The sequence below is a fragment of the Rhinatrema bivittatum genome, chromosome 2 (assembly GCF_901001135.1).
Source record: "Rhinatrema bivittatum chromosome 2, aRhiBiv1.1, whole genome shotgun sequence".
Lineage (NCBI taxonomy): Eukaryota > Metazoa > Chordata > Amphibia > Gymnophiona > Rhinatrematidae > Rhinatrema > Rhinatrema bivittatum.
In genome coordinates, this window is record NC_042616.1 from 482166669 (window position 1) to 482192066 (window position 25398).

Genomic DNA, 25398 nt, shown 5'->3' on the forward strand with positions numbered 1-25398 from the left:
ATGCTTTTTCAGTCGCAGATGAGACCTGAAAGTGTGGGCATCGACACTCTCTCATTCAGGAGTATTCATGCAGCATCCTGCTGTATGCATTTCCACTTTGGCCTCTGATAGGCAGGATTGTCTGGAAGACTGCAAGTCAATCAAACATCGTACTTTTAGTGGCTCCGGATTGGGCTCAAAGGCCATGGTATGCCAATTTCCAGAGATTGCTGGTATGCAGTCCCCTCAGACTTCTCTCTGGTGCTGCCGCTAGTTCAGGGGGGGGAGAGTGAGTGAATGAGCAAGCATATGTGTTTGAGATTCTGCGTGTGTGTGTGAGATAACATGAATGTGAATGATTGAGAGCCTGTATATGTGAAAGAGAGCATGCGTGTCTGTGTGTGATTGAGAGCTGGTTTAGATGAGGGAGCATGTGAGTATGTGATTGAGAACCTGTGTGTAAATGAGAGAAAGAGAGAGCATGTGTGTCTGTGTGTGATTGAGAGCTGGTTTAGGTGAGAGACCATGTGAGTATGTGATTGAGAACCTGTGTGTAAATGAGAGAGAGAGCATGTTTGTAAGCATGTGAATGAGAGTCTGTGTGAGAGAAAAAGACAGTATGTATGTGTGTGATTGAAAGCCTGTGTGTGTAAGTGTTTTTAAGATAGACAGCATGTGTGTAAATGTGTAATTAAGAGCCTATATAAGTGAGAGAAAAAGCATGTGTATATGTGAGCGATTGTGAGCCAGTGTGAGAGAGAGAGAGGAGAAAGTTGCAAGCAAACCACCCCTCCTCCTGCTAATTCAAAACAATCTCAGGGCACTTGGATATCAAACGTTCCCAGGTATGCAGAGCAAAAATGTTTTGTATCCATATTTTTCATTACTGGGTCTTTGTGTCTGCTATTTTGAAATATTTTATTGGTATCTAGAAATTTTTGATATGAGTTTTTAATTATTGGATATTCCATTCATTCGCTGTTTTGAAATAATCTGTTCTTTTTGTTCGTATGGTTTTTACTGCTATTGATTTTATATTTCTTGATTTGTTTTATAAGGACTGGTAATGTTTCTTTTCTTCCTTTATTACACTGCATACAGAGACTCTGGCTTGTTACAGTTTCCAATTCAGTTTTTGTCTGCATGCTTCTAGTTATGCGTTTTGGTCTCTTTATTCTTTGTTAGGTGAGGGTCAGCACATGTGATTTAGGTGAGGTTTTCTGCTGGCGTGTAGTTTCTGTGTAGAGCTCTATAGTAGCCTGGCTTGTTCTGTTTTCCTAATAGGAGGTGTATTGGTGTCTTAAGGCCTGGTGTAATATTTTCAGTGTTGCCTTTTCTTAGGTAAGGTGGTTACTGTTTAAGTGCTGGAAATTGGTGCTGTTTTGGTGTGGGATGTTTACCATTTATGCAGTTTCTGTTCAGACAGAATACATATCTTTCCCTTGTGTCATTCTTAACAATAAAAATAATACCAAGTCTTTATTTTTTTATTTCCGCCATGAATTGTAATGAGCAGTGTGTCACATACGTGAGCGTGGTCTGTCAGGTGTGTCACGATGGAAAAAAGGTAGAGAACCACTGCATTAAAGAGTCAACGTGGACAAGAAGGGGACAGACAGGTCGCCGTGGGATTCCATCCCCACGGTGGCAGAAGTAGGACTTTGGCTGTGCCTAATGAAAAAGCCCTGTGTGTGTGTGTGTGGGTGAGAATGGGAGCCTGGGTGTGTGTCGCTGTGTGCATAAGAATGGGAGCCTGGGGGGGGGGGGGGGGTGAGAGAGTGAGAGCTTCTGTGTTAGGGAGTCTGTGAGAGAAAGCGTGTTTGTGTGTTTGAGGGAGGAAAAGAAGAAGACAGTAAGAGAAGAGAGACACTGAAAAGGATTAGGAAATGAGTGACAAGGTAAAAATGAGAAAAAGAGACCAGGACCAATTGATTAGAAAAGTACAAAGATCAGACAACAAAGGTAAAAAAAAAATGATTTTGGGATTTTAGCAATTGGACTACGCCATCTTTGGGAATGTGCATTTCTTATATTTTTTTAATTTGGCTCTTTCTTCATTATTCCACTGTTCAGAGTCTAGTTTCTTGGGCTTTCTATTTTGGTTTTGTCTGCGTGTTTCTGTTTCTAATTTGTAGACTCTTATTTCTATATTAGGTAAGGGTCGGTCTCTGTTTTGCCTGTGTTTGTGACTGAGGTTCAGTATTTCTGCTAACGTGTAGTTTCTCTGTAGTAGTTCAGCTTGTTCTGTTACTCTGATAGGTGATGTATTAATGTTCTAGGGTCTGGTGTAGTATTTGCATTGCTGCTTTTTCATAAGGTTGCTGTTATTTGAGTCCTGAGAGTCAGTGCTGTGACTGTATGGTACGTCAAGGTTCTAGATGTCTCTTTGCATGAGTTTGTATTACTTCACAAAATAGCAGTGGAGGGATTATTTTGCTGAGGTGACACCAGAATTTGAATATTCTTTTTTTCATGTTAACATAAGAACATGCCATACTGGGTCAGACCAAGGGTCCATCAAGCCCAGCATCCTGTTTCCAACAGTGGCCAATCCAGGCCATAAGAACCTGGCAAGTACCCAAAAACTAAGTCTATTTCATGTTACTGTTGCTAGTAATAGCAGTGGCTATTTTCTAAGTCAACTTAATTAATAGCAGGTAATGGACTTCTCCTCCAAGAACTTATCCAATCCTTTTTTTAAACACAGCTATACTAACTGCACTAACCACATCCTCTGGCAACAAATTCCAGAATTTAACTGTGCGTTGAGTGAAAAAGAACTTTCTCCGATTAGTCTTAAATGTGCCACATGCTAACTTCATGGCGTGCCCCCTAGTCCTTCTATTATCCGAAAGAGTAAATAACCGATTCACATCTACCCGTTCTAGACCTCTCATGATTTTAAACACCTCTATCATATCCCCCCTCAGCTGTCTCTTCTCCAAGCTGAAAAGTCCTAACCTCTTTAGCCTTTTCTAACAGGGGAGCTGTTCCATGTGTCCTAGCTCTGCTCTGCACCTTTTCTGATGTTAAATGCTGTTTTATTGTAGTTATGATGATTTCTGGCTTTCTGCAAAGAGGATTCGTGAAAAAATACATTCATTTTTGTTTTATTAGATGATTGATTGGATCTGATTGTTTGTTTTCTTTGCTTTTTACATGATATACTTGTGCATTTATAAACTGCAATAAATATAAAATTAATTAATACAGATTAATAAGGAATTTTTAATGCTGGTAAGTGCTGGAAATAATTGAGATAAAATATTTTAAAGTTTCATGCATGATGCATAATGGCTGTTGCAAACTACTTAGAAAGCCATTGTAGGGTGCAGTATATGGCATTATTTATCAATAAGAATACAACTAGTAGGTCTCAGACCTGTATGCCTTCAGCCCACCCATGTTAACCTTATGCCCACCCAAAAAATCAATTCTGGCTACGCCACTGGTTGGAATGTATATTTCTCATCCCTCTTCCCCCGGATGTCATTCTCAGCCTGCAGGCAGGTTACCATTAGACCCACAGTAAATGGGTCCTCTCCTTACTGGTGGGGGTTAGAAAACTTGCCAGCATGCTGTCACATGTAGCCTCTGTTCACTGGCAGCAATGGTAACCTCACCAGCATGCCGTAACATGAGGTCTCCTCACTGGTGGGAGGTGGGAACCCTGCCAGCATGCCGTCATACAGGGCTTCTCCTCGCTGGTGGCAGATGGGAACCCTGCCAGCATGTCGTCGCATGTGGCTTCTCATTGGTGTGGGTGAGAACGGCACCAGCATGCTATAACACGGGATCTCCTTGCTGGTGAGGGAAGGGAACCCTGCCAGCATGCAGTCATACAGGTCTTCACTAGTGGGGGATGGGAACCCTGCGAGCATGTTGTCACATGTGGCCTCTTCTTGCTAGTGGGTGATCGAAACTCTACCAGCATGCAGTCATTCAAGGCTTCTCTTCACTGGTGGGGCGTGGAAACCCTGCCAGTATGCCATCACATGTGCCCTCTCTTCATTGGTGGGAGAAGGTATTGCGCAGGAGGTGGACCCTTGAGCCGATGTGGGGTTGACGCTATCCGCAGGGCAAGCCCTACGGCGGAACTGGCTGACTGACGGAGGCCAGCTGGAGCTTCGCCAATACCAGCCCTCGTTCCCCACAGGTTGAGCCCTTGGGTGCCGGGGCCAGCTGGAGTTAGGTGGGCCTCCGTTCGAGGTCTTCAGATGGACGAGGAGGAGGTTAGCCAGGGACCCGCAATGGTAGGAGTGGAGGTTCTGAACTGGAAAAGACAGAGTCTCGGAGACTCGGGCGCCAAATGGAATGGGAGATAGACAGGGGGCGCCCGAGTACGAACAGGCCATCTGGGAGGTCAAGTCCAGACTAAGTATAGCAGAGGTGTCGTTGAACAAGCCGCAGTCAGGTCAGATGGCAGGCAATGAGGAATGGCAATGCAAGGCAATGGTCAGGTCCAGGAGACAATGAATAGCGTAGTCGAGCAAAGCAGAGGGTCAGGTCCAGGAGATGAGCAGTAGCGTGGTCAGGCAAAGTAGAGGTCGAGTCCAGGAGTCAGTCCGTAGAACAAGTAGAATATACGCAGGACACAGGAACAAAGAAAAAAAATGGACTCTGAGACTTTCAGGTTAAAGCACCGTTCTTAAGTTTTTAACTTGTACACTCTATGGTAACAATACTTTTACCGGCCTTTCTTCTTTCCAGCTTGTTGCAAGCTTCCAAGTTCTCTCCCCCTGTTGATTGTAACTTTGACTTATTCCTACTTATTGTTATCTTTCCTTTACGTGAATTGTTACTCTAGTTTTTCCCTTTGTTAAACTGTAAACCGATCCGATATGGTAATTTACTATGAAGGTCGGTATAAAAAACTGTTAAATAAATAAATAAAATAAACAAGGAAAAGTAACACGACCAGGATCAGGAACACAGATGAGACAGGAGACAGGGACCAGGAAGACGAAGGATTCACCAGAGGAGGTAATGAATTACACGACCAGTGTGGAGACCTATTGCAAAAGCAACTAACTGAGGCTGGGCCTGGCCTTATATACCAGGACCCTGTGAAGTTATCATCTGGGGCCACAGGTTGGTTTCCCACCGTGGCCCCTTTAAAAGAAGCAGAGATGCGCACGCGCCTAGGGAGGAGTGCAGCGCAGGATGGCGGTGTCTCCCCGTGATGAAGACCAGAACTGTGAAGGACTTCAAAGGGGCATGGGATAAACACTGTGGATCCATAAAGTCTAGAGGATGTGAATGAAGAGTGGGTGGCTTGCGGGAAGGATGGCTACTACCTGGAGATAATATCCTTTTTCAATAAACATACACACGGTTAATGCGACTCCAACATTGCTCTAAGCTTCAACGGCAAGAGGAAATGCGGAAAAAAGGATTTGCATTCACAAAAAAGCGAGGAGTAGCTTGCTTGTTACAGCGGTTACTACCCCAAACCAAATAAGCCTGACACTTCACCTTCAATGCATCCAGCATAGAAAAGCGTCTTATTGAAGTCAAATATTTTATACACTCTCTGCTTCAACGGCAGGGGAGAAAGACTGATACTTCACTTTCAATGCATATCCAGCATAGCTCTCTGCTTTAATGGCAGGGGGGAATGAAGAAAAGTGGATCTATATACAGACAACAACCAACAAGGACTGAACTACATAGTCTGGGTAAACAAATAAGTATGGGTGTAGCTTGCTTATTGCGGCAGTTACTACCCCTAACTAATTAAGCTATATATTTCACTTAGATGCAGTTCCAACACTGCTCTCTACATTAATGGTGGGGGTGGAAGGGAAATAGAACCAAGAGTAATAGATAAGTATGAGAAAAAAAAAGTGCAAAAACTTGCTGGGCAGACTGGATGGGCCATTTGGTCTTCTTCTGCAGTCATTTCTATGTTTCATTTCATAAAATGTCCACATCCCTGGGCACAGGCTGATGAGCACGGGCACAGGCTGATGAGCACGCGCACATGTGCCCACGCACCTATTTAAAAGTTACCCTCATAGTGTTCAAAAGACTAAAATTGACATATTTTGATTTTTTTTTATTGATACAAACATATGGAAGTGAGCTGGTCTCCAATTATTTTTCCATTCAGCATCCATTCAAAAACAATGACAAAAAGCATAAAAAGTAGTTCCTCACAGTGGCAAGAATTACCTTATATAACGTTTCTGGTCATGTAAGGTAGAAGGAGTCTCAAGCAACTTATCCAGAAGAAGTTTTCTCAAAGCTTCAATTCGAGTCTCTACTTCAGCATACACTGGGGAAAAAAAGCAAGTACATTAGAACATAAGATTTTCCATACTGGGTCAGACCAAAGGTCCATCAAACCCAAGATCCCGTTTCCATAAGAGGCCAATCCAGGTCACAAGTACCTGGCAAGATTTCAAGGGGGTAGATAGATTTCAAGCTGCTTATCGCAGGGATAAGTAGTGGATTTCTGCAACTCCATCTTAATAATGGTTTATGGACTTTTCCTCCAGGAACTTTTCCAAACCTTTTTTAAATGCAGCTACACTAATAGCTTTCACCACATCCTCTGGCAACGAGTTCCAGAGCTTAATTATACATTGAGTAAAAAAGTATTTCTCTTATCAGTTTTTAATGTATCGCCGAGTAACTTCATTGTGTGTCCCCTAGTCTTTCTACTCCTTGAAAGAATAAACAACTGAGTAACGTTTACTCTTTCCATGCCACTCATTTTATAGAACTCTATCATATCTCCCCTCAGCTCTCTCTTCTCCAGGCTAAAGAGTCCTTACCTCTTTAGCCTTTCCTCATAAGGGAGTTGTTCCATCCCCTTTAATCATTTTCGTCGCCCTTCCCTGTACCTTTTGTAATTCTGCTATATCTTTTTTGAGATGTGGTGACCAGAACTGCACACAATACTCAAGATGAGGTCATACCAAGTAGTGATACAGAAGCATTATGATATTCCTTGTTTTATTCTCCATTCCCTTCCTAATAATTCCTAGCATTCTATTTGTTTTCTTGGCTGCTACTGCACATGAGAGGAAGATCTCAAAGTATTATCAACGATGATGCCTAGATCCTTTTCCTGAATAGTGACTCCTAATGTGAAACCTTGCATTGTGTAGCTATAATTTGGGTTACTCTTCCCTAAGTGCATCTCTCTGCACTTGTCCACATTAAATTTCATTTACCATTTTCATGCCCAGTTTCCCAATTTTCCAAGGGCCTCTTGCAATTTCTCATAACAACTTTCAATAATTTTCTGTCATCTGCAAATTTGATCACCTCACTCGTTGTTCCCATTTCCAGGTCATTTATAAATATATTAAAAAGCAGTGGTCAAAAAATGGATCCATGGGGCCTGCCACTATTCACCTTTCCCCACTGGGAAAATATACTATTTAGACCTGCTCTCTGTTTTCTATCTTTTAACCTGTTTCCAATCCACAAAAGCATATTGCCCATGACTTTTTAATTTCCTAAGAAGTCACTCATGAGGGACTATGTCAAATACTTTCTGGAAATCCAGATACATTATATCAACTGGCTCACCCTTATCCACCTGTTTATTTACACCATCACAAAAATGTAGCAAATTGTGAGGCGAGACTTCTTTTGGCTAAATCCATGTTGGCTTTGTCCCATTAACCTATGCTTATCTATATGTTCAGAAATTTTGTTCTTTATGATAGTTTCTACCATTTTGCCTGGTACAGACATCAGACACTGGTCTGTAGTTTCCTGGATCACTCCTTGATCCCTTTTTAAAAATTGGCCTTAAACTGGCAACCCTCTGGTCTTCAAGAATCATAGACAATTTTAATGGTAACTTAAAAATTACTTATAGCAGCTCTGAAATTTCATTTTTCAGTTCTTTCAGCACTCTGGTTTGTATACCATTTGGTTTAGGTGATTTATCAATTTGCTTGATGGACTCTGTACCTGGGTAACATCAAGCTAGGTTGAGAGAACATTGCACAAATCTCATCTTTGTGTGAGTTTCCTCACTCCGAAGGTCATCAAATCTTCACAAGAGAGCACTGTTCTGTTCGTACATCTCACTTTGAATGTCAAAGTGGCCCCTAACCCCTACACTAATACCTAAACCTCACCTCGAGTGACTAGTTGGGCCTCATATAGAGGTATAAATACTTACCTGGTATGAGGGCCTTATAGCTAGTCTCTCTCTCTCACGAGGGCCCTGATAGCTAGGCTGGCTCTCCAGCAGCTTAAAATACTAAGACTGGTCCCCCCAGTGGTTGTATGTAGGAAATACAACAATTCTGGCACTTATCGCAAAGTGCGAAAAAGTTATCGCAGTTTGCGCTAATATCTATGCGAAGCGCTAAGATAGCGCCCTTTGCGATAAACTGCCTATTACCATAAAACACGTCCCTTTTCCTATCGCATGCGATAGTTAGTGCGTTTTGATAAATCCAGGCCTAAGACTCATATTACAATAAAAAGGAATACAGACAGAAACTTGTGTAGAGGAATTTGTACAAACAGATGTATTTTCTTCCCACATAATGAGGTTGAATAAAAAGAAGATCAAAATTTGCGCGTAGTAGTGCTAATTGTCAAGGCTTAAACCCTAACCACCGTCCATTTTGTAAAAAAAAAAAAAAAAAAAGTGCCCTTGTTTTAAAGTATAGTAGCTGAAACCATTTCTCACCTTTCTTGAAAACTTGCACTTCAGTCTTCCCAAACAGTGACTTGGCTTTTTCATAGTCATTAATGACCACATCATAATCACCCTTTAAAACAGAGGAAAGCTTTGAACTAGCATCTTGAAGACAGCATTTTAAACTTAGCTTTAGAAATGGTACACCACACTAAAATGGTTTTAGACACTGTACCTTTTGAATATTCTTTTCAATATTTAAAGGAAGGTTAAAAAGAAATTTAAAACGCTGAAGGACATTGAGTGCATTTCTTGTAGAGTCTGCCTTATCCTTGCGACCCAGCACTTCCTGGAACAATGTGTCTGCAGTATTGCTTGCCTCTAGTAAAGAAAGGGAAAGAGAATTTGTGCTAAGATTATAAAACTTACTATATAATGATTTAAATTTCCAGCATATAGAGGTTTTACTTACTAGGGAAATCATACCTGTGCTAACTCACCTGATGAAAGATTCATGCACTAGAAAAGGGTAAATCTATAAGCAAAAAAGCTAGTTGAAAGATTCAAATTATTCATTTCACAAATCTCCTCTATATAGGATTTATATGTTAAAAGATATGATTTGGGAGAAAACGTTTAGTATCCCTTTTCAAGTTTTTTTGCAGAGGTATTTTAAGACAGTAGCACCAGAAAAGATGAAAACACTCAAGAGGTCTTTAGTAAATAAGGGCATATGTATGCAACAAGGGATTAGATTTGCTTTGAATGGTGAACATCTGATTATTCTCTGTTGACTTTACATACTCAGATAATCACTTTTCATTTCTTAATTTGCAGTATGTTGATACTGAATACTGCAAACCAACACAAGCCTTGTAAATTCATCCCTTCTAATCAAATTAACAATCAATCAAACAGTTTATTAACTAAAATCTTCCTGAAGAAGCAAAGCATTTAATGTTAGAAAAAATATGGTTACTTTGAATTGTACGTGGTTTTCGCCTGATGAAAGCAGTAGCTGGTAAGAAAGAATCCTTTCATTTTGTTCAGTATTCAATATCAAATAAACTATCAAAGGGCTTATTAGCCTAAATGGCTGTCTCTGGTATCATATCTTGGTATTTGCCACAGTGTTGGCTGTTTACCATTTAAATATAATCATATACTACTATAGGACAACTTTTTGTTTTCACTTTTTTAGTATTTTTCTTTGCATATAAAATCATTTAAATTTTTCTCTCCCAAATATTATGTCATGGGTTTGTTCTTATTGCACCCAATAAAAATCACTTATCTTTCTTATGAATATGAGAATTTGTGTTGTTCAATATGAGTGAAGAAAAATGCTGACAATAATTCTCCCTGGCCCCTGAAGTAAACGTCTAATAATCGAAATGCTGGCAGATAGCAGGAACAGTACAATGGACATTAAAGAAAATAACACAGAAAATTCTCATATTCGTAAGAAATGCTTTGCTTCTTTAGGAAGATTTAACAGTTTGGTTTGTCCATAGCAACACATTTTTACAAAAAAATCTTCTAGTTAAGCCTCAAAAGTTAATTTTTAGTAACGAACACATCAGTCATTTATCTTCAAATTAATAAAAGTAAAGTTTTCATAGTTATAACTAGATATATAGAGGAGAGAGAGAGAAAGGAGATTTCAACTTCAATAATTCTTAATCATGTGTACATGCCAATTATTATTAAGATATGCAAAAATTTAAGGTATGTTGGAATTAAATCAGCAATTTTGTATAAATTTGTTTCTCTAGAACTTAAAACAGTTTGAAAATCAGTCATTTCATGTGCTCAGTACAGTTTCTGTACTTCAAAACTAACACCTTAAAAATGAGTCATCTGCAGCTTGTATATGAAACAAATTCTGGCAGAATTGTAAATGTACTCTCTCTATGATACTATTAAAAAAACAGATTGACTGTGTATAAGTAGTTGACATTTTTCTTAATTAGCCAAAAATGAAAAAAATAGAGCAGGAATGGTTTGGGCTTTTTTTGATCAGTGCCTTTAGAAAGTTTCTACATTATCTGGTCTAGTGACTATACTTTAAGCAAAGATGAAAATATTACATCAGTCTCTCTGGGTGGCTAGCGTGCCATTTTCTTTCATCAACACTGTGGGTGGCCTGCTCCATGTGAAAAGTAGTCTTTGTAAAATAATTGTTTAATTTAAATAATGTTTAAACACTGCTGAAATTATAAAGACCTGATGTCAAATCGTTCTTTTGTCAAAATACACTAGCTGCTTTGATTACTCGGTGCTTTAGGTAAAATGTTTTAATTCAGAAATCTTCCCAGAATCGCTAACTGAAACCTTTAGAAGGGACGATAGTAAGGCTTTTCCCATATGCATTATCTAGTGCTGAGTTAAAAAGATTTAATGTAAAACTACAATTCCTGGCAAATATCTAATTTTATGACACTTAAAATTTGTCAAGGCTCAAATGTCTGTTTGTCCCTTGGAGACCAAAATGAATTTATTGGTATAGCGTCCAATGTGATTTATATAGTGCAGAATGTTACAATACTATAATTGCAACATCATAGCTTTGATGAAAAAAAAAAAAAAAAAAAATGAAAAAGAATCGCCATGAAACTGAAACTGACAACGGAGGGAGTCCTCAGAGAGAATGAGACCCGCCCACAAAATGACATCATCATGCTAACGGCAGAGCCGGTAAAAGACGCCGTTCCATCGGGCAGCGAGGGTGAGGGGCAGCCCACTAGCATCGGGTGCCCTGAGAGACAATCCCGGGCTGAAACAAACATAAAAAAAAAATGAAAAAGAATCGCCATGAAACTGAAACTGACAACGGAGGGAGTCCTCAGAGAGAATGAGACCCGCCCACAAAATGACATCATCATGCTAACGGCAGAGCCGGTAAAAGACGCCGTTCCATCGGGCGTCGCGCGCCGAAGGGGCGCGACAAAGGGGCTTTCCCCTTTGTGCTCCCCTTCATGCTAACTTTCGTGCTTTGTGTAAAATAAGTTTAGTTATGTTTGTTATTTAATTAACCTCTATTAAGCTGTCTAAAAAGTTTGCTTTTACATTTTTAATTCTAGATGTTCTATGTATCCGACTAAGGAATTATATTTCCTGCTTGTTCAGTTTGCAATGTAAACCGGCCTGATTTGCATTTTATGCAAGAAGGTCGGTATATAAAAACTAAAAATAAATAAATAAATAAATAAATAAATAAATAACTAAGTTGACAACTACAGTAGACAGAAAACAGGCATAAAGCACCTGTAAATTACTGAAGAATAATCAATAAGAACTCTTGTTATGTCTTGGTAATAATTTCTCATTGTACATAACATTTGCAGAACTTCCGTACCACATTTACAATTTATGGGGATAATTTCCAAAGCCATTTACGCATATGGGGCAGATTTTAAAAGCCCTATGCATGCCGAGCCTATTTTGAAAAAAGAGGCGGGGCGTGGGCGGGGAGGGGTATGTGGCCAGAGGCCTCCATAGGGCCGCTTGGCCGACGCGCGCATCCTACGCCTGCCCAGAGGCAGGCACAACTTGTAAAATAAAGGTTGGGGGGGGGGTTTAGGTAGGGCCTCGGAGGGAATAGGGAAAACCTTCGGGACTCCCCTAGGGCTCGGCACGCGCAAGGTGCACTAGTGTGCACCCCCTTGCACGCATCGACCCCGGATTTTATAACATACGCGCGGCTGCGTGCGCATGTTATAAAATCGGGCATACATTTGTGCGCGCCGAGTTGCACGCACAAATGTATGCCCATGCATGCATCTTAAAATCCAGCCCATAAATCCCAGTTTTATGCATGTAAATGGCTGAACTAAAACTGCCCAGAGCTGAGTGTGTGTGTGACCAGTTTCATGTGTACTTTTACACAAACTGAACAGAGGTGTTCCAGGAGGTAGAGCCATCATCAATGTGCACTTTTTTTAATTTTAAAAATTATGTATGTGAATTGTATACACAGACGCTACGCCCTCCAAGAAGGGGTATAACTTTAAATGAGTGAATGTGTAGGTGTACTCTGCCAAATACCTGAGAATTTTAAAGTGAACTTATGCACACAGGTTTGCTTTAAAATACATGGTAAAGTCTGTGTATTCAGTAAACATGCCGACTCTACTGCTAAGCAGGCTGATTGCAAATTATAATACTTTGCTATTTGCTTGACTGCTAGTAATTTTTTTTCCTTGTATCTCAATTAATTCAGAATGTCTCCCTAAACCTCCCCTCAATTATAATTGTTTGTTTAGTTAATTTACCGTATTTTCCAGCGTATAAGACGAGTTTTTAACCCCTGAAAATCTTCTCAAAAGTCGGGGGTCATCTTATACGCCGGGGGTCGTCTTAAAGGGCGAATAATTACCGCATTTTTCGCTCCATAAGATGCACTTTTTTTCCCCAAAAGTGGGAGGAAAATGTCTGCGTCTTATGGAGCGAATATAAAAAAAAATAAAAATCTAACAAAACCCCCCACCCTCCTGACCCCCCCCCCCAGACCTGCCAAATTAATTTACTACAACCCCCCCCCCTCCCCAGACCAGCCAAAAGTCCCTGGTGGTCCAGCGGGGGTCCAGGAGCGATCTCCTGGACTTGGGCCGTCGGCTGCCAGCAATCAAAATGGCGCCGACGGCCCTTTGCCCTTACTATGTCACTGGGGTCGACCAATGGCAGAGGTAGCCCCGTGACATGGTAAGGGCAAAGGGCCGTCAGCGACATTTTGATTACTGGCAGCCGACGGCCCTTTGCCCTTACCATGTCACAGGAGCTACCTCTGCCATTGGTCGACCCCAGTGATATAGTAAGAGCAAAGGGCCGTCGGCGCCATTTTGATTGCTGGCAGCCGACGGCCCAAGTCCAGGAGATCGCTCCCGGACCGCTCCTGGACCCCTGCTGGACCACCAGGGACTTTTGGCAGGTCTTGGAGGGGTCAGGAGGGTGGGGAGTTGTAGAAAACTAATTTGGCAGATCTTGTGGAGGGGTCAGGAGGGTGGTGGGTTGTATTTAATTAATTTGGCAGGTTTTGGAGGGGTCAGGAGGGTGGGGGGTTGTATTTAATTAATTTGGCAGGTTTTGGAGGGGTCAGGAGGGTGGGGGGTTGTATTTAATTTGGCAGGTCTTGGAGGGATCAGGAGGGTGGGGGGTTATATTTAATTAATTTGGCAGGTCTTGGGGGGGTCAGGAGGGTGGGGGAAGCTGAGGGATTAGTTTTAAAGGGTCGGGTGGGTTTTTTGTTTATCGGCTCCGGCGCAGCCGATAAAAATAAAACCCGATCAGGCCGGACGAAAAAAAAACACAATGTGAATCGGAACCGGAATCAGAACCGATTCCGGTTCCAATTCACATCTCTATTACTGGTACCTCCTTCTCTGCCTCTCAGATCTCGCACATGCACGTCTGCGCCACTTCACTGCAGTCCTCAGGAGCGAGATCTGAGAGGCAGAGAAGGAGGTACTGGTAATAGGATACAAGGGTGGGCCAGAGGGATGCAGTACCACTCTGATAGTCTTGGAGACAGGGAGGGCTGGGCAGGCAGGGAGAGCTGACCAATCCAAGCAGGATTTGTATACAACAACCAGCCAATCGCTGGTAAGGTACATCGCTTGCCGTGATTGGCTGGTTGTTGTATACTGGGTACCACATACAGTATGGTTATGTAGTGACACAGAAGGGTAGTCTTATACGGCGAGTATATCCCAAACTCAATATTTTAACTGGAAAAGTTGGGGGTCATCTTATAAGCCCAGTCGTCTTATACGCCGGAAAATATGGTAAATATTATTTTATCTTGCTTTTATATTTTAACACTTATATTGACAGTATTTTTCACTTTTATTTTCTGCCTTATTAATACTATGATGTCTTTGTTTTATTCGTTACTTTATGTATGCTTTTGCCTGTAAACCGCCTAGATCTCTACACCTCCTGTATAAGCAGGATACAAAAACTTTTAAATAAAATACAGTATTTTACACTGCATTAACCGCATTGCTTCATTTCTAAGATACCTGTCCTTACTTCTTAAAAAATAAATATAGTTTCAAGAGTTCAGGTGTGGGATTTATATGATTATTTAATGGCCATTTACTTCAAAGTCATGAAATATAGTTCATAAAATGTTATAAATTACACAATACTATAGTCAAAATCTGCTGTGGTTTTCCAAGCTAGACAATTCATGTTTTCTAGATCTCTGCCCTTCTAGAAAGGCAGAAATGTGTATCTTGCTCAAAAGTATCTTTTCATTGCTTGGATTGCCTGCCTAATTAAAAAGTAGCAGATCTGTCTACTGCTGGCCGAGATACAAAAAGTTGCTAGAGATTTTGACTGCATTACACAGCATACTCTGATGGATGAAATTTTTGACTGTCCTAAAACATAACCACAGAAGAAAAATGAAAAAGGAAAGAAGTCCAAGTATAAACAAAGATCATGATTTGCTCCCACCTCTTTTGTGTGTATGACCTTGAATGCAATGAGTTGTTCTCATACCTGATATTACTCTCTATATATTTTTTTGATCAATTACAAAATATAAAAAAAAATTCACACAAAGTTATGAAAAACATTTAAGATGTCTATTTCCCATTCTAATGAAACAAGAAAATAAAACAAATACCAAGACCCAACTCTTTCTAAATGCCAAGAAAAAAAACCCAGAAAGACTACATAAAAAAATATATAAATAGTTGATAATGTTTTGAAAATGGAAGGACAAAACTCACTGTTTAACACATTCTCCAGTTTTTGTGTCATGGATCCTTCTACTTTTTCCGTTCCATCCGCTTCCAGTTTTTGATGAATTGCTGGAAAAAATGTGCAGTTAAAATGCAAGTCCAGTAAATGGATAGGAGAAATATACTACTTCTGAAAGACATTTTAAAATAGTGGGGGTTTTTTTTAAACACAAAGCAATTTTTCTTACTTGACAGAACCATGGAAAACCTTTTACAATCTGTAAAGCAGTAGGTCAACTGCCTCATTTATACAGTATAAGCTATGAAGTAAGAATAATCACATAAAAAAAATCAGAAGTAAAAGTATAGGAACTACTATTCAAAAAGAATCAAGTGAAATACAAAAGTTAGAGTGTAATCCCTTTTAAGAAATTTGGGATATACAGAACTAAGCCATTAAATATTTCATATCTTGCAATGTTTTATTCAATCTACTATTTTCAATAAAGTAGGTAGAAGGGGGAATATCTAGAACCCCAGTAAAATGGCAGTCCCTTATTTATTTCATATCTTCAACAAAACTTAGTCTTTGTTCATGGTTTATACCAAGACAAAGCAATGTTTTGGAATAACAATGTAAAAGATCATTTCTTAGGAAGGGTGAAATAAAAAGTATGAAGGGAAAAAATAGTGTTATGATTAGTCACAGAAAAAGTATAAGAAATGTATTTTGGAGGTTCTGATGATTTATATGGTCTTCATTCATCCATTTTGCAGGCAAACAGAAAGGCAAGGTGACTAGCTATTAGGGCAGGCCATTGTGAACTGAACCGGTGGCAAGTGCTGCCATGGAGGTGGTTCTCTGGTTCAATTCCTGAAATGGATCTTCCGCTACCCGGGATGGCTGGGGATGTTGTGGAGGCAGCATTCACAGCTCCCCAAAGAGAGGGATGGGGAAAGTTATTGGCATCACTCAAAGGTGACATCTACTGGCCCAACTCAGGACGCATGACTACAGGGCTCTGAAAGGAGCCCTGGTGCATGGCCCCAGGCTCAGGACCATTGCTGCAGTGACCAAAGCAAGTACTTTTAGTGAGTGGATATAAAGAGAGGGAAAAAAAATCCCAGGTAGTTGTTATTGCGCCAAGAAACCAGCCCTAGTTCCGGCTGAGTAGAGGCCCAAAGGAGGAAACTGCCAGGTTAAAAAAGAAAAAGAAGATCTTAATGCAATATCATTATAGAGGCTTATAGCTTATAGCTTATAGCTTATAGCTTATAGAGGCTCCCTCCAAGTTCCCCCAGCGAAAACGACCAGACACATCACCATAAGAGATCGCGCCACCTCCACAGCTGGCCCTCTTTTGTGGAATTCCATTCCTACAGACCTCAGACAGGAGCCCTGCCTCCCAACTTTTAGGAAAAAACTTAAGACTTGGTTATTCAAACAAGCATTTCCGGACACAACCCAATGACACATTCCAATGACTCCTATAACTCCACTCCTCTTGTATATAACATTTATTCTGTATACTATATTTAAATTGTATATTGTTTAACCATCTCTTTTCTCTCCTCTCTTCTTCCTTCTCCAAGTTCGGCTACCCTTGTTAAATGTAACTGTACTTTCGGACACCACAGTTCTAGTTTTTTGTTTATAATGCACTCCTGTTCGATGTAAACCAGCAAGATATGTTTTCATGATTGCCGGTATATAAAAACTCTAAATAAATAAAATAAAAAATAAAATCATCTTGAGAGGCTTCCAGAAATGAAGTCAGATTTGGAGAGTTTTGGACAAGATCCATATCCTCCTGACCCTCTTGTGTCTTTAACCTCGTTTCAGGGAGATAGTATATTTTAGATATACTAGTCTCATCTATTGTTGTGATAGATAAAACTTCAGAAAAGTATTTCTTAAGTAATTCAGTGGCGGATATTAATCTGGTTTCTGGAAAATTTAGAAACCTTAAGTTTCTATTCCGATTTTGGTTTTCCAAGATTTCTATCCGCCTATCTACTTTATTAGTGACTTTTTGCAGAGAGAGAGACAAAAACCTGGTTTTGCAAAAGTATTTTGAAAATAAAGACTTTAGTTTTTGTGGACAATGTATCCAGATTTTTCCTGATGTTGCAAGAGCAACTCAAATAAGGCGTAAGCAATTTCTGACACTCAAGCCTAGAGTATTGGCTCTAGGGGCATCATTTTATTTAAAATTCCCGTGTAAGTGCTCAGTGACGTATCAAAGAAATAAATTTATTTTTCAGGATCCTCCCCACTTGGAGTCTTTTTTGTTAGATAAAGAACACCTGTTGAGAAGTGAGTCTGCAACAAACTAAAATACTCTCCCATTTTGTAAGAATGATTACAGATTTCTAAGTGAAAACTATTTTTGTGTTAGACCTCCCGTGATGTGGACTATATATTTCTGTATGAATAGTTTAAAGATGGACAATAATGGCTGTAATAATTTTTTGTTAATACAGATGTATTTTCCTGGTTTTTTTTTACAATGTAATAATTGTTTAAAAAATTTAATAAAGTATAAATAAAAAAAAAAGAAAAGCCACTGAAAAAAATCTATATTGCTATTCAGAGTTAGAGTAGAGGCCTAATAGGGTGAAAATGAGTGTTTAATGAGGCACTGCCTGCCTCATTATCCCTATGAGACATGCAAAATCACTCAAGGGACATCAATTCCCTATTGGCAGGGTGACCAAATATAGCAGCTCTTTGTCAAGCGGGACAAGCTAAACTAATCACTAATATATTTTGGAGACAAACTGCTAGTCAGTGAGGTAACAAGAACAACATGGAAATTTTAAAAAAGGGTTAAGATTTGAATGCATGCTCTCCCCACTTTCATTCAATTTGTATAGTGAATTTCTAATTGCAATGGCTCTGGAGATATGGAAAGCGAAAATATCAACAGTATAAACTTAAGACTAATGGCTTCTAGGAAAGAAGACCTATAAGTGATGATAAAGAGATTATGCATGACCTGTAAGATCTATGGAATAAGTGTGAACACCAAGACAATGAAAATCATGATAATCAGTAAAAAGAATTCTAATATGATAGAAATATTTGAAGGACAGAAACAAACAAATCAAAGAATACAAATATAAAGGTGGTTGAAAATTGTTTAACAGTTGTTAATAGGATTATTGGGACAGCTAAAAATGATTCTTGAGATTATAAAAAGAGTTCCTTACGAGGAAGACGGGCGGGATCCCCCAGCGCAGCGGTGCTGGCCGATGGCCTCGGGGCGCTCCTGCGCTCCGAGGGCGGCGTGGGCCGGCGTCATCGGGGCGCACTGGTGCTCCGGCGCGTCCCGATGACGTCAGTGATGTCACCACGCATGGGGGAGGCGTTCCTGCAGGCCGGCGTCATTGGTGACAGCCGCGGCCAGCCCTGATGACATCGGCCCGGGTACCTAAGGTGCGAGCCGCATCGCAGCCGGCCTCTTTCACCTCTCCCCGGGGACCAGCATCCCACCCACCCCAAGGAAGGGCTCAAAGGTGTCAAGGATCAGTATGGGGACAGGGCGCCTACGTGCATGTAGGCAATGTCGCAGCTTGGGGGCAGGTACCCGGGCCAACAGAGAATTATTAGACCTAGGTCTGCCGCGGGGCTGACAAAAGGCAGGTTGTAAAAGGGACGGGGACCACGCCCGTAGGCAGGACCTCCTTGCTTGTAAACGCGGCGGGGGGGGGGGGGGGTCAGAAGTGATGTCACCTTGCTAGAATCGTGGTGGGCTGCAAAAGGGGGGGCATGGTTCCAGTAGCAGTGAGACTGTCGGATTGGCCCGGGTGGGTGAACTGTTATAACATTGAGTTCGTATTAACTGTTATGTTAATAAAAGCTGTGGCCAAGTGATACCAAGATTAATGTGTAACTTGTAATTATTTCGGGAATGGAAAAGTGGTGAAATGCCAAAGGGAACCCGAGAGGTGTCACGGCTTCCAGAGTCAATATAAAGAAAAAACTAATTTGAAATTTGATGCTACATAAGAATCCTGAAGATTCACAGCAGGAAGGACTTTATGTCAAATGAGCTGATGCATAAGGTGATGGGAGTTCAAATATTCCTGACAGAAGTTCTGTTCAAAATGAACACGAGGCTTGCTGGTATGAACATAATTTAGAGTCGGATTCACTAAGGAGTGAATTTTCAAATGGCTTTGTGCGTAAAAATAGCGTATATGCACATAAATAGCACGTACTCACCTACAAGTTATTTTTCAATATCAAGAATATGCACTTTCAAACTGGCGAGCAGGTGTATGTGTGCACACGTGTTGGCCTGCACAGTAAAAGTTATAAAATAGCCGTGCCAGGGGCACGGCTATTTTACAACTTGCGCACATATATGTGATTATGGGATCTATGATGGGAAATCCTTCAGCATGGAGGTAAGAGGGACTCCTCTCAAGGGAACAAATCTGAGGTTGAAGAGTTCCTTGCTTATCTCTAGCTGCCACAGAGGTACAGAATGTCTTTACCAACTCTGCCACTTGGTTTATGGTTGGAAGAGGAATATCTTCTCTGAAACCAGTATAGTTTCATTTTGCAGAAAGGTTTCATCTGGATTCCAGTGGGTGGGGGCCCCTTCCTGGGAGTAATTGAGCTGGAGTGCATGGAAACCAGTGGCACCACAGAACAAACTGGGTCTGATGACTTCAAAGACTTTGTTCTAGAAGCCTTGACGGATATATCACCCTAGAGATGGAAGAAGGTAAGCGAAGTGAATCTTCTTCAGGGTCACCTGATTTCTTTGGAGCTGGGGAATGAAGCATCAAAGTGATGAAAAGCTATGTCAGCTGTACCGCGATGTGTTTCTTTGACGATGTTGAGATATCATGAGCCAAGGCCCAGACGTGGTTGTCAAGGATTATAGGGCTCAGTGTATAGAGACTTCTGAGGCCCAATGAATCAACGGATGCTTCACTGACGCAGAGAATGTTGTTGGTACAGAGGGGGCTGGTGATTTATTTATTTATTTATTTTAAATTCTTATATACCGACATTCCTGTATGTCATACAGATCATACCGGTTTACAATGCAACAGAATAGTCGCGTGGTAGTGATACATTGAACATTAGAACAATTGAATGAAAAAACGTTAACAGCTTGATCACAAACAATTACAAGTAAAAAAATGAAAACGGGAAAGGATTAACAGTTTTACAGTAAAACAGCAAAATTCAGCAACAAGCTTTACAAGTAATTTAGTGAGTAACAATGTAGGCAGTAGGAAGAAGGAGGAGATCAACAAGAGCGAGGTGAGACGGTAGAAAGTGGGAGATATTGATGTGTTGGCAGTGCTGGGAGCACCAGAGCAGACCCCAGCCTCTGCTTCGAAGATGCTACCTGTACCGCCGACTGATACGATGCACTTTTTCCTCTTAATTGCCTGCAGGGCTCCTGAAGAGCTGACAGATGCCTGTCGACATTTTCGCACCTTGCTTAACTCCAATGAAGTGAAAAGCTCAAGGGATTGCACTGTAGAAGAGGAACCCTGCTCAAGGAGTTCATGCTCAACTCAGCACTGGGGAAACTTGAGAAGGCTCCACTCTGGGAGGAGGACTGACTTTGACTCTTTACCGATCTCTATTTTCTAGGATCTGGACATCAGAGTCATTGGCAACATCCAGTCATAGTGGTAACAATTTGGTCTGTCATGATCTGGACCTAGACATTGATAGCAAATGTCATGACCATTGGTGACAGATGTTTTTCTGCCATAGACAAAAAGCCGTTGGAAGCAGCCTTCTTAGAGCTGAACATGCTTATCTTTTATCTTCTCTCTTTTTTTTTGGCAGTACTGAAAAGTGTTGTTGAGAGACTGCTACGTTATCAAGACAAACCAGTAATGCTGCTGCAATAATTAAAAAAAAAAGTGAAAATGATAAGAAGAAATTATTAAGATACTGAAAGAAAGGGCATACATTCATGAGGCACCTTGGACAAAAAAAAGAATGAGGGGTTCACAAGGCAGCTCCCTCATGGGAATTCCTACACATGCTCAGTATAGCAAAAGCTCAATGAGCTAGGAGAGAACTGCCATTTGGCACTGTCAGAAGACATCGCCACATGTCATAGTTAATTCAGCCCTGTTTGTTGACAGAGAAATGCAGTACTGCAGATAGTTTGTTTGAAAGTTAGGCTCTAAGGTTAATCTCCCATTCTGTGTCTGCAGGAAAACAAGCTTAGTATTAGAAGGCATACCAGAGAGCAAAAGAAAGAAAAACAGAGAAAGGTCTGGAGTAATGACATCAAAAGAGGGTCAAGATCTGGAGAAATGGGTGAAGTACATATCAAAACTTAAAGAGAGAACTGGCACACTATAGCTGCCAACTTTCATATTAAAGATAAGGATAGACTTCACAGTCATGATATATTCCCTGTAAACCAATAGGCAGATTAGCAATAACACTTGCCAGAGATCATCTTTAAAAATAATCAACTATTCCTTAACAGAGTCTGAAAGTCATGGTCCAATTCTGAACGTGCAAGAAACATACAAAGATTCCGGTGAGCCCTTTTCAGCAGGGGGGGTGTTCTAGTTTGAAGGTATATAAAAGCATTACAGTGAACAAGGTCCAAAGAGTTCAGTATTATTACTATTTCAAATAATTTGCATTCACACGGTACCTTTCATCCAAAAAAATATCAGAAAGGGTTTAATTAGTATGTAATACTGCAGAAACATAAATAAAGTCAACTCTAGAGTACACGGTTTGGCTGTTAATTTTGATGCCTGCTCTGTATAATGGTTTCCACAGGGAAAGGGGAAAGAAAAATATTATTGCTAACCAATTACAGTTGAGTGAACTGAGTTCCAAGGAGACGAGTAACTTGCCCAAGGTCAGAGAGTTGCTGAGAGAGCAGGATTTCAACTCATTTCTCAGATGTTCTCCTGACCCACAGTTCAGTGCTGTAACCACATCTCTCCAAATACCTTCCCATTGGAAATTTAACTTTATAATGGGCAAAAGCAACACAAAAAACGGGCAATATACTGCTAAGTGTTGCTCTTCAGAATATAATATTTTAACTATTACACATGGATATAGAAAAGGCAAAACAGCATTATCTACAAATGCTGATCAGCATCGTCATCATTTATTTATAAAACATGCTTTTCCTCAGGGGGAGTTCAAAGTGAGGTGCAAATCAGGATTGTTCTACATGTTACAACACAGCAGATAACACAAGTTAATACTATGGGAGCACATAATAGATGTGAGTTACAGCTATTGTGTTTATAATTGTTATTAATAAGTGATAAGTATTTTGTGATTTTAGAGTGTTGTCCTCATTTTAAATTCTCTAGGTAAAGCTGATTTTCCAGTTTTTATTCTATCAGCTTCCAACTCCTGGAAAAAGACCTTACTGGTTCAAAACACAGACTGTTTTCAGATTTGCAACCTGGCATTTGTCTATTCAAAAGATCTTTCTCACCCCCAGATTTTGCTGTTTGCTTTTTGTTTTATAGGTCTTTCCACTTGCAAGATGCTGTCTTATAATCAATACTTTCAACTGATTTTAGATTTTTCACTGTGACCATTTTAATTAGATTTACTTTCATACACTGTTGAATTGAAGTGGATAGTTTATTCCATTTTTCACGCTGGAAGCACTGGGATAATGCATTTAGACATAATCACTTGATCTTGTAAAATCTTACAAGGTAATTTTAAAAAGAATGCACATGCGCCCATAAACACACATATCGGCATGCAAGCAGAGAGAGATTGCAATTTTAAATTGTGCTAACAAATACACGCATATCATTTAAAGTACCCCCAGTGTGTATTTCAGCTAAGGCTTTAGCAGCTTTAATGCGCATATGCAGGCGGATTTTAAACATGCTCAAGCAAGAGAAAAAACAGTTTTCCCAAGTAGTCCACCAGTTTGCATAGTTTACATTGAAGTCTTCAAGAGCCCTTTGGTTCTTCATCCTCCAAGCCCCCCACTTGACCCCGAACTCTCACGCTGTGCTAAATGCCCTAAAACGCAAGATCCCAGACTTGCTCCTTCTCAGGATCAGATGTAAAGTTACACAGATAACAAGCTGACACATGCCATGGTCAGTATTTTTTAAAACGCAGACTTACATATGTAAGTCTTCGCCCCGCCCAGAATGCCCTTGCCCCACCCCTTTTCCACACCCTTCTCGACACGTGAACAGGTACATACGCACATACTTTGCAGTTTCTTAAAAATGCGAGCATGCTTGCGCGAGAAATGCTTTTAAAATTGACCCATTAGCAATTTTAAAAATTCTAAAAAATATATTTTATTCATATTTTATTAAACACCTTGCATATTGGGGTAGATTTTAAAAGGTTGCACGCAAGCATACATGTGCGCACTCTGCCCAGCGCGCAAGTTATAAAATCAGGGATCGGCGCGCACAAGGGGGTGCACAATTGTGCACTTTGCGTGCGCCGAGTCGTGCAGCCTTCCCCCATTCCCTCCCAGGCTGCTCCAAAATCGGAGCGGCCTGTGAGGGAACTTCCCTTCCCCTTAACCTGACCTTCCCACCCCTTCCCCTAATCTTTCCCCCCCCCTAGCCCTATTCTAACCCCCCCAAATTTGTTTTACCTTTTGCGACAGCCGATTGCCGGCACGCGATCTCTGACACAGCGGCAAATGGCCGCTGTGCCAGGAGCCGCTGACCCCGCCCACGGTCCGCCCACGCCCCGCACTCTCCCCTTTTTGCATGCCCCGGGACTTACGCGCATCCCGGGGCTTTACATGCGCCACCGGGCCTTTTTAAAATAGGCCCAGCGAGTGTAACCTTTTGAAAATCTGGCCCATTATGTTTCGGCATCTTCCAGACTGATGATTGTTGATACCTGGTGTAACTGCTCACCTTAGAAATATTGTACATATTTTTCTACAATCCTTGCACATTGTGTGTTTTCTGGTTGTGTCCATAAAAATATATTTTTTCACATAAGATAACTAGTGACCAGACAACCATGTATAGATTTTAGATCACTTAGATTTGGTTTATGGGTTTCTATGTCTACATTTCTACTTTGTACCTGTGGTTCTGTTATATATATTCCCCTCTATTTCTTATGATTTTTTATTGTATCAAAACCAAAAGAAAATATCAGACTTCAACAAGACACGTGCATTAGTAGTAACATCTGAAAAGGAAGATCAATGGCTGGCTCGTTGGCTCAGTGGCAGCACTGAGCATTGCCATGCAGCGGTCTCGGGTTTGATTCACATGTCACGTCTTCCACCCATTGGGCCAACCTAGAGGAAGAGGGAATCCCAGCCATCATGCAACAGAAACACAATTTGCTGGATTTAGAGCCCGTGAATACAGGGTTATGGAAGGAGCCCTGGTACATGACCCTCAGGCACACACTGATCATGCAATAACAGGGCTAAAATAGGTAATGACAGGATACAAAATAGGGGGAAAAATTCCTGGGTAGTTGCAGATTAAGGCTCATGGCACTAGACCCCAGTTCCCTTCCCCACCCCACCATCTTCCTCTCTACCAAATGAACTAAAAGCCCAAAGGAGCAGGCGGAAGCTGCTGGGTCCCTCTGCCCCATCCCATAAGCAAAAGGGAGATCAGATAATAGGATCTTGAACAATAATCCTAGAGCATGAACTTTATTAGCCTGAACCTAAATCATTACTGTAACAGAAAATGTTTTCTTTTAAACTTTGTGGTGTGCCAAAAGCGATCATTTTACAAATATAATCCACTAACCAAACTAATTAAAGCATTTCTCTGCTTTGTGTTCTACTGGCAGACTACAGTATTTACACTGGCTATAAGGGATTGCTAGATGTCTATAAAATTATAACTCTGTAAATGGTTTAAAAAGGCCCATCTCAAAACATACTCCTCAAAGAGACAGAGTCCCAAAACAACAAAAACAAAGCTACAAAGGGACTCTGTTACTGGAAGGAAACTTTTGGTTATTCTTAGATTTTGAACTTATATACCCACATACTGCATTATGTACAATTCTCCTTATACTTGAAATAGGGAGAGGGTATTGAAAAGCCAGAACTGTTATCAAATCTTAGTAGAAACTGGGTCACGTGGCAGCTTTTTATTATTTAGCCTAAGAAA

At 40.7% G+C, this 25398-nt stretch overlaps 1 protein-coding gene across 1 annotated transcript in view; it reads right to left on the reverse strand.

The window, feature by feature from the left end:
- Positions 1-25398, reverse strand: part of EXOC2 (exocyst complex component 2) — a 391656-nt gene that overhangs the window by 275445 nt on the left and 90813 nt on the right. Inside the window, exons 7-10 of the mRNA XM_029590528.1 lie at positions 15331-15411; positions 8829-8974; positions 8645-8726; positions 6154-6256 (exon numbers count right to left, since the gene is read on the reverse strand). Of these exons, the coding sequence (XP_029446388.1) occupies positions 6154-6256; positions 8645-8726; positions 8829-8974; positions 15331-15411 (412 nt within the window). The remainder of the gene's footprint in view (positions 1-6153; positions 6257-8644; positions 8727-8828; positions 8975-15330; positions 15412-25398) is intronic.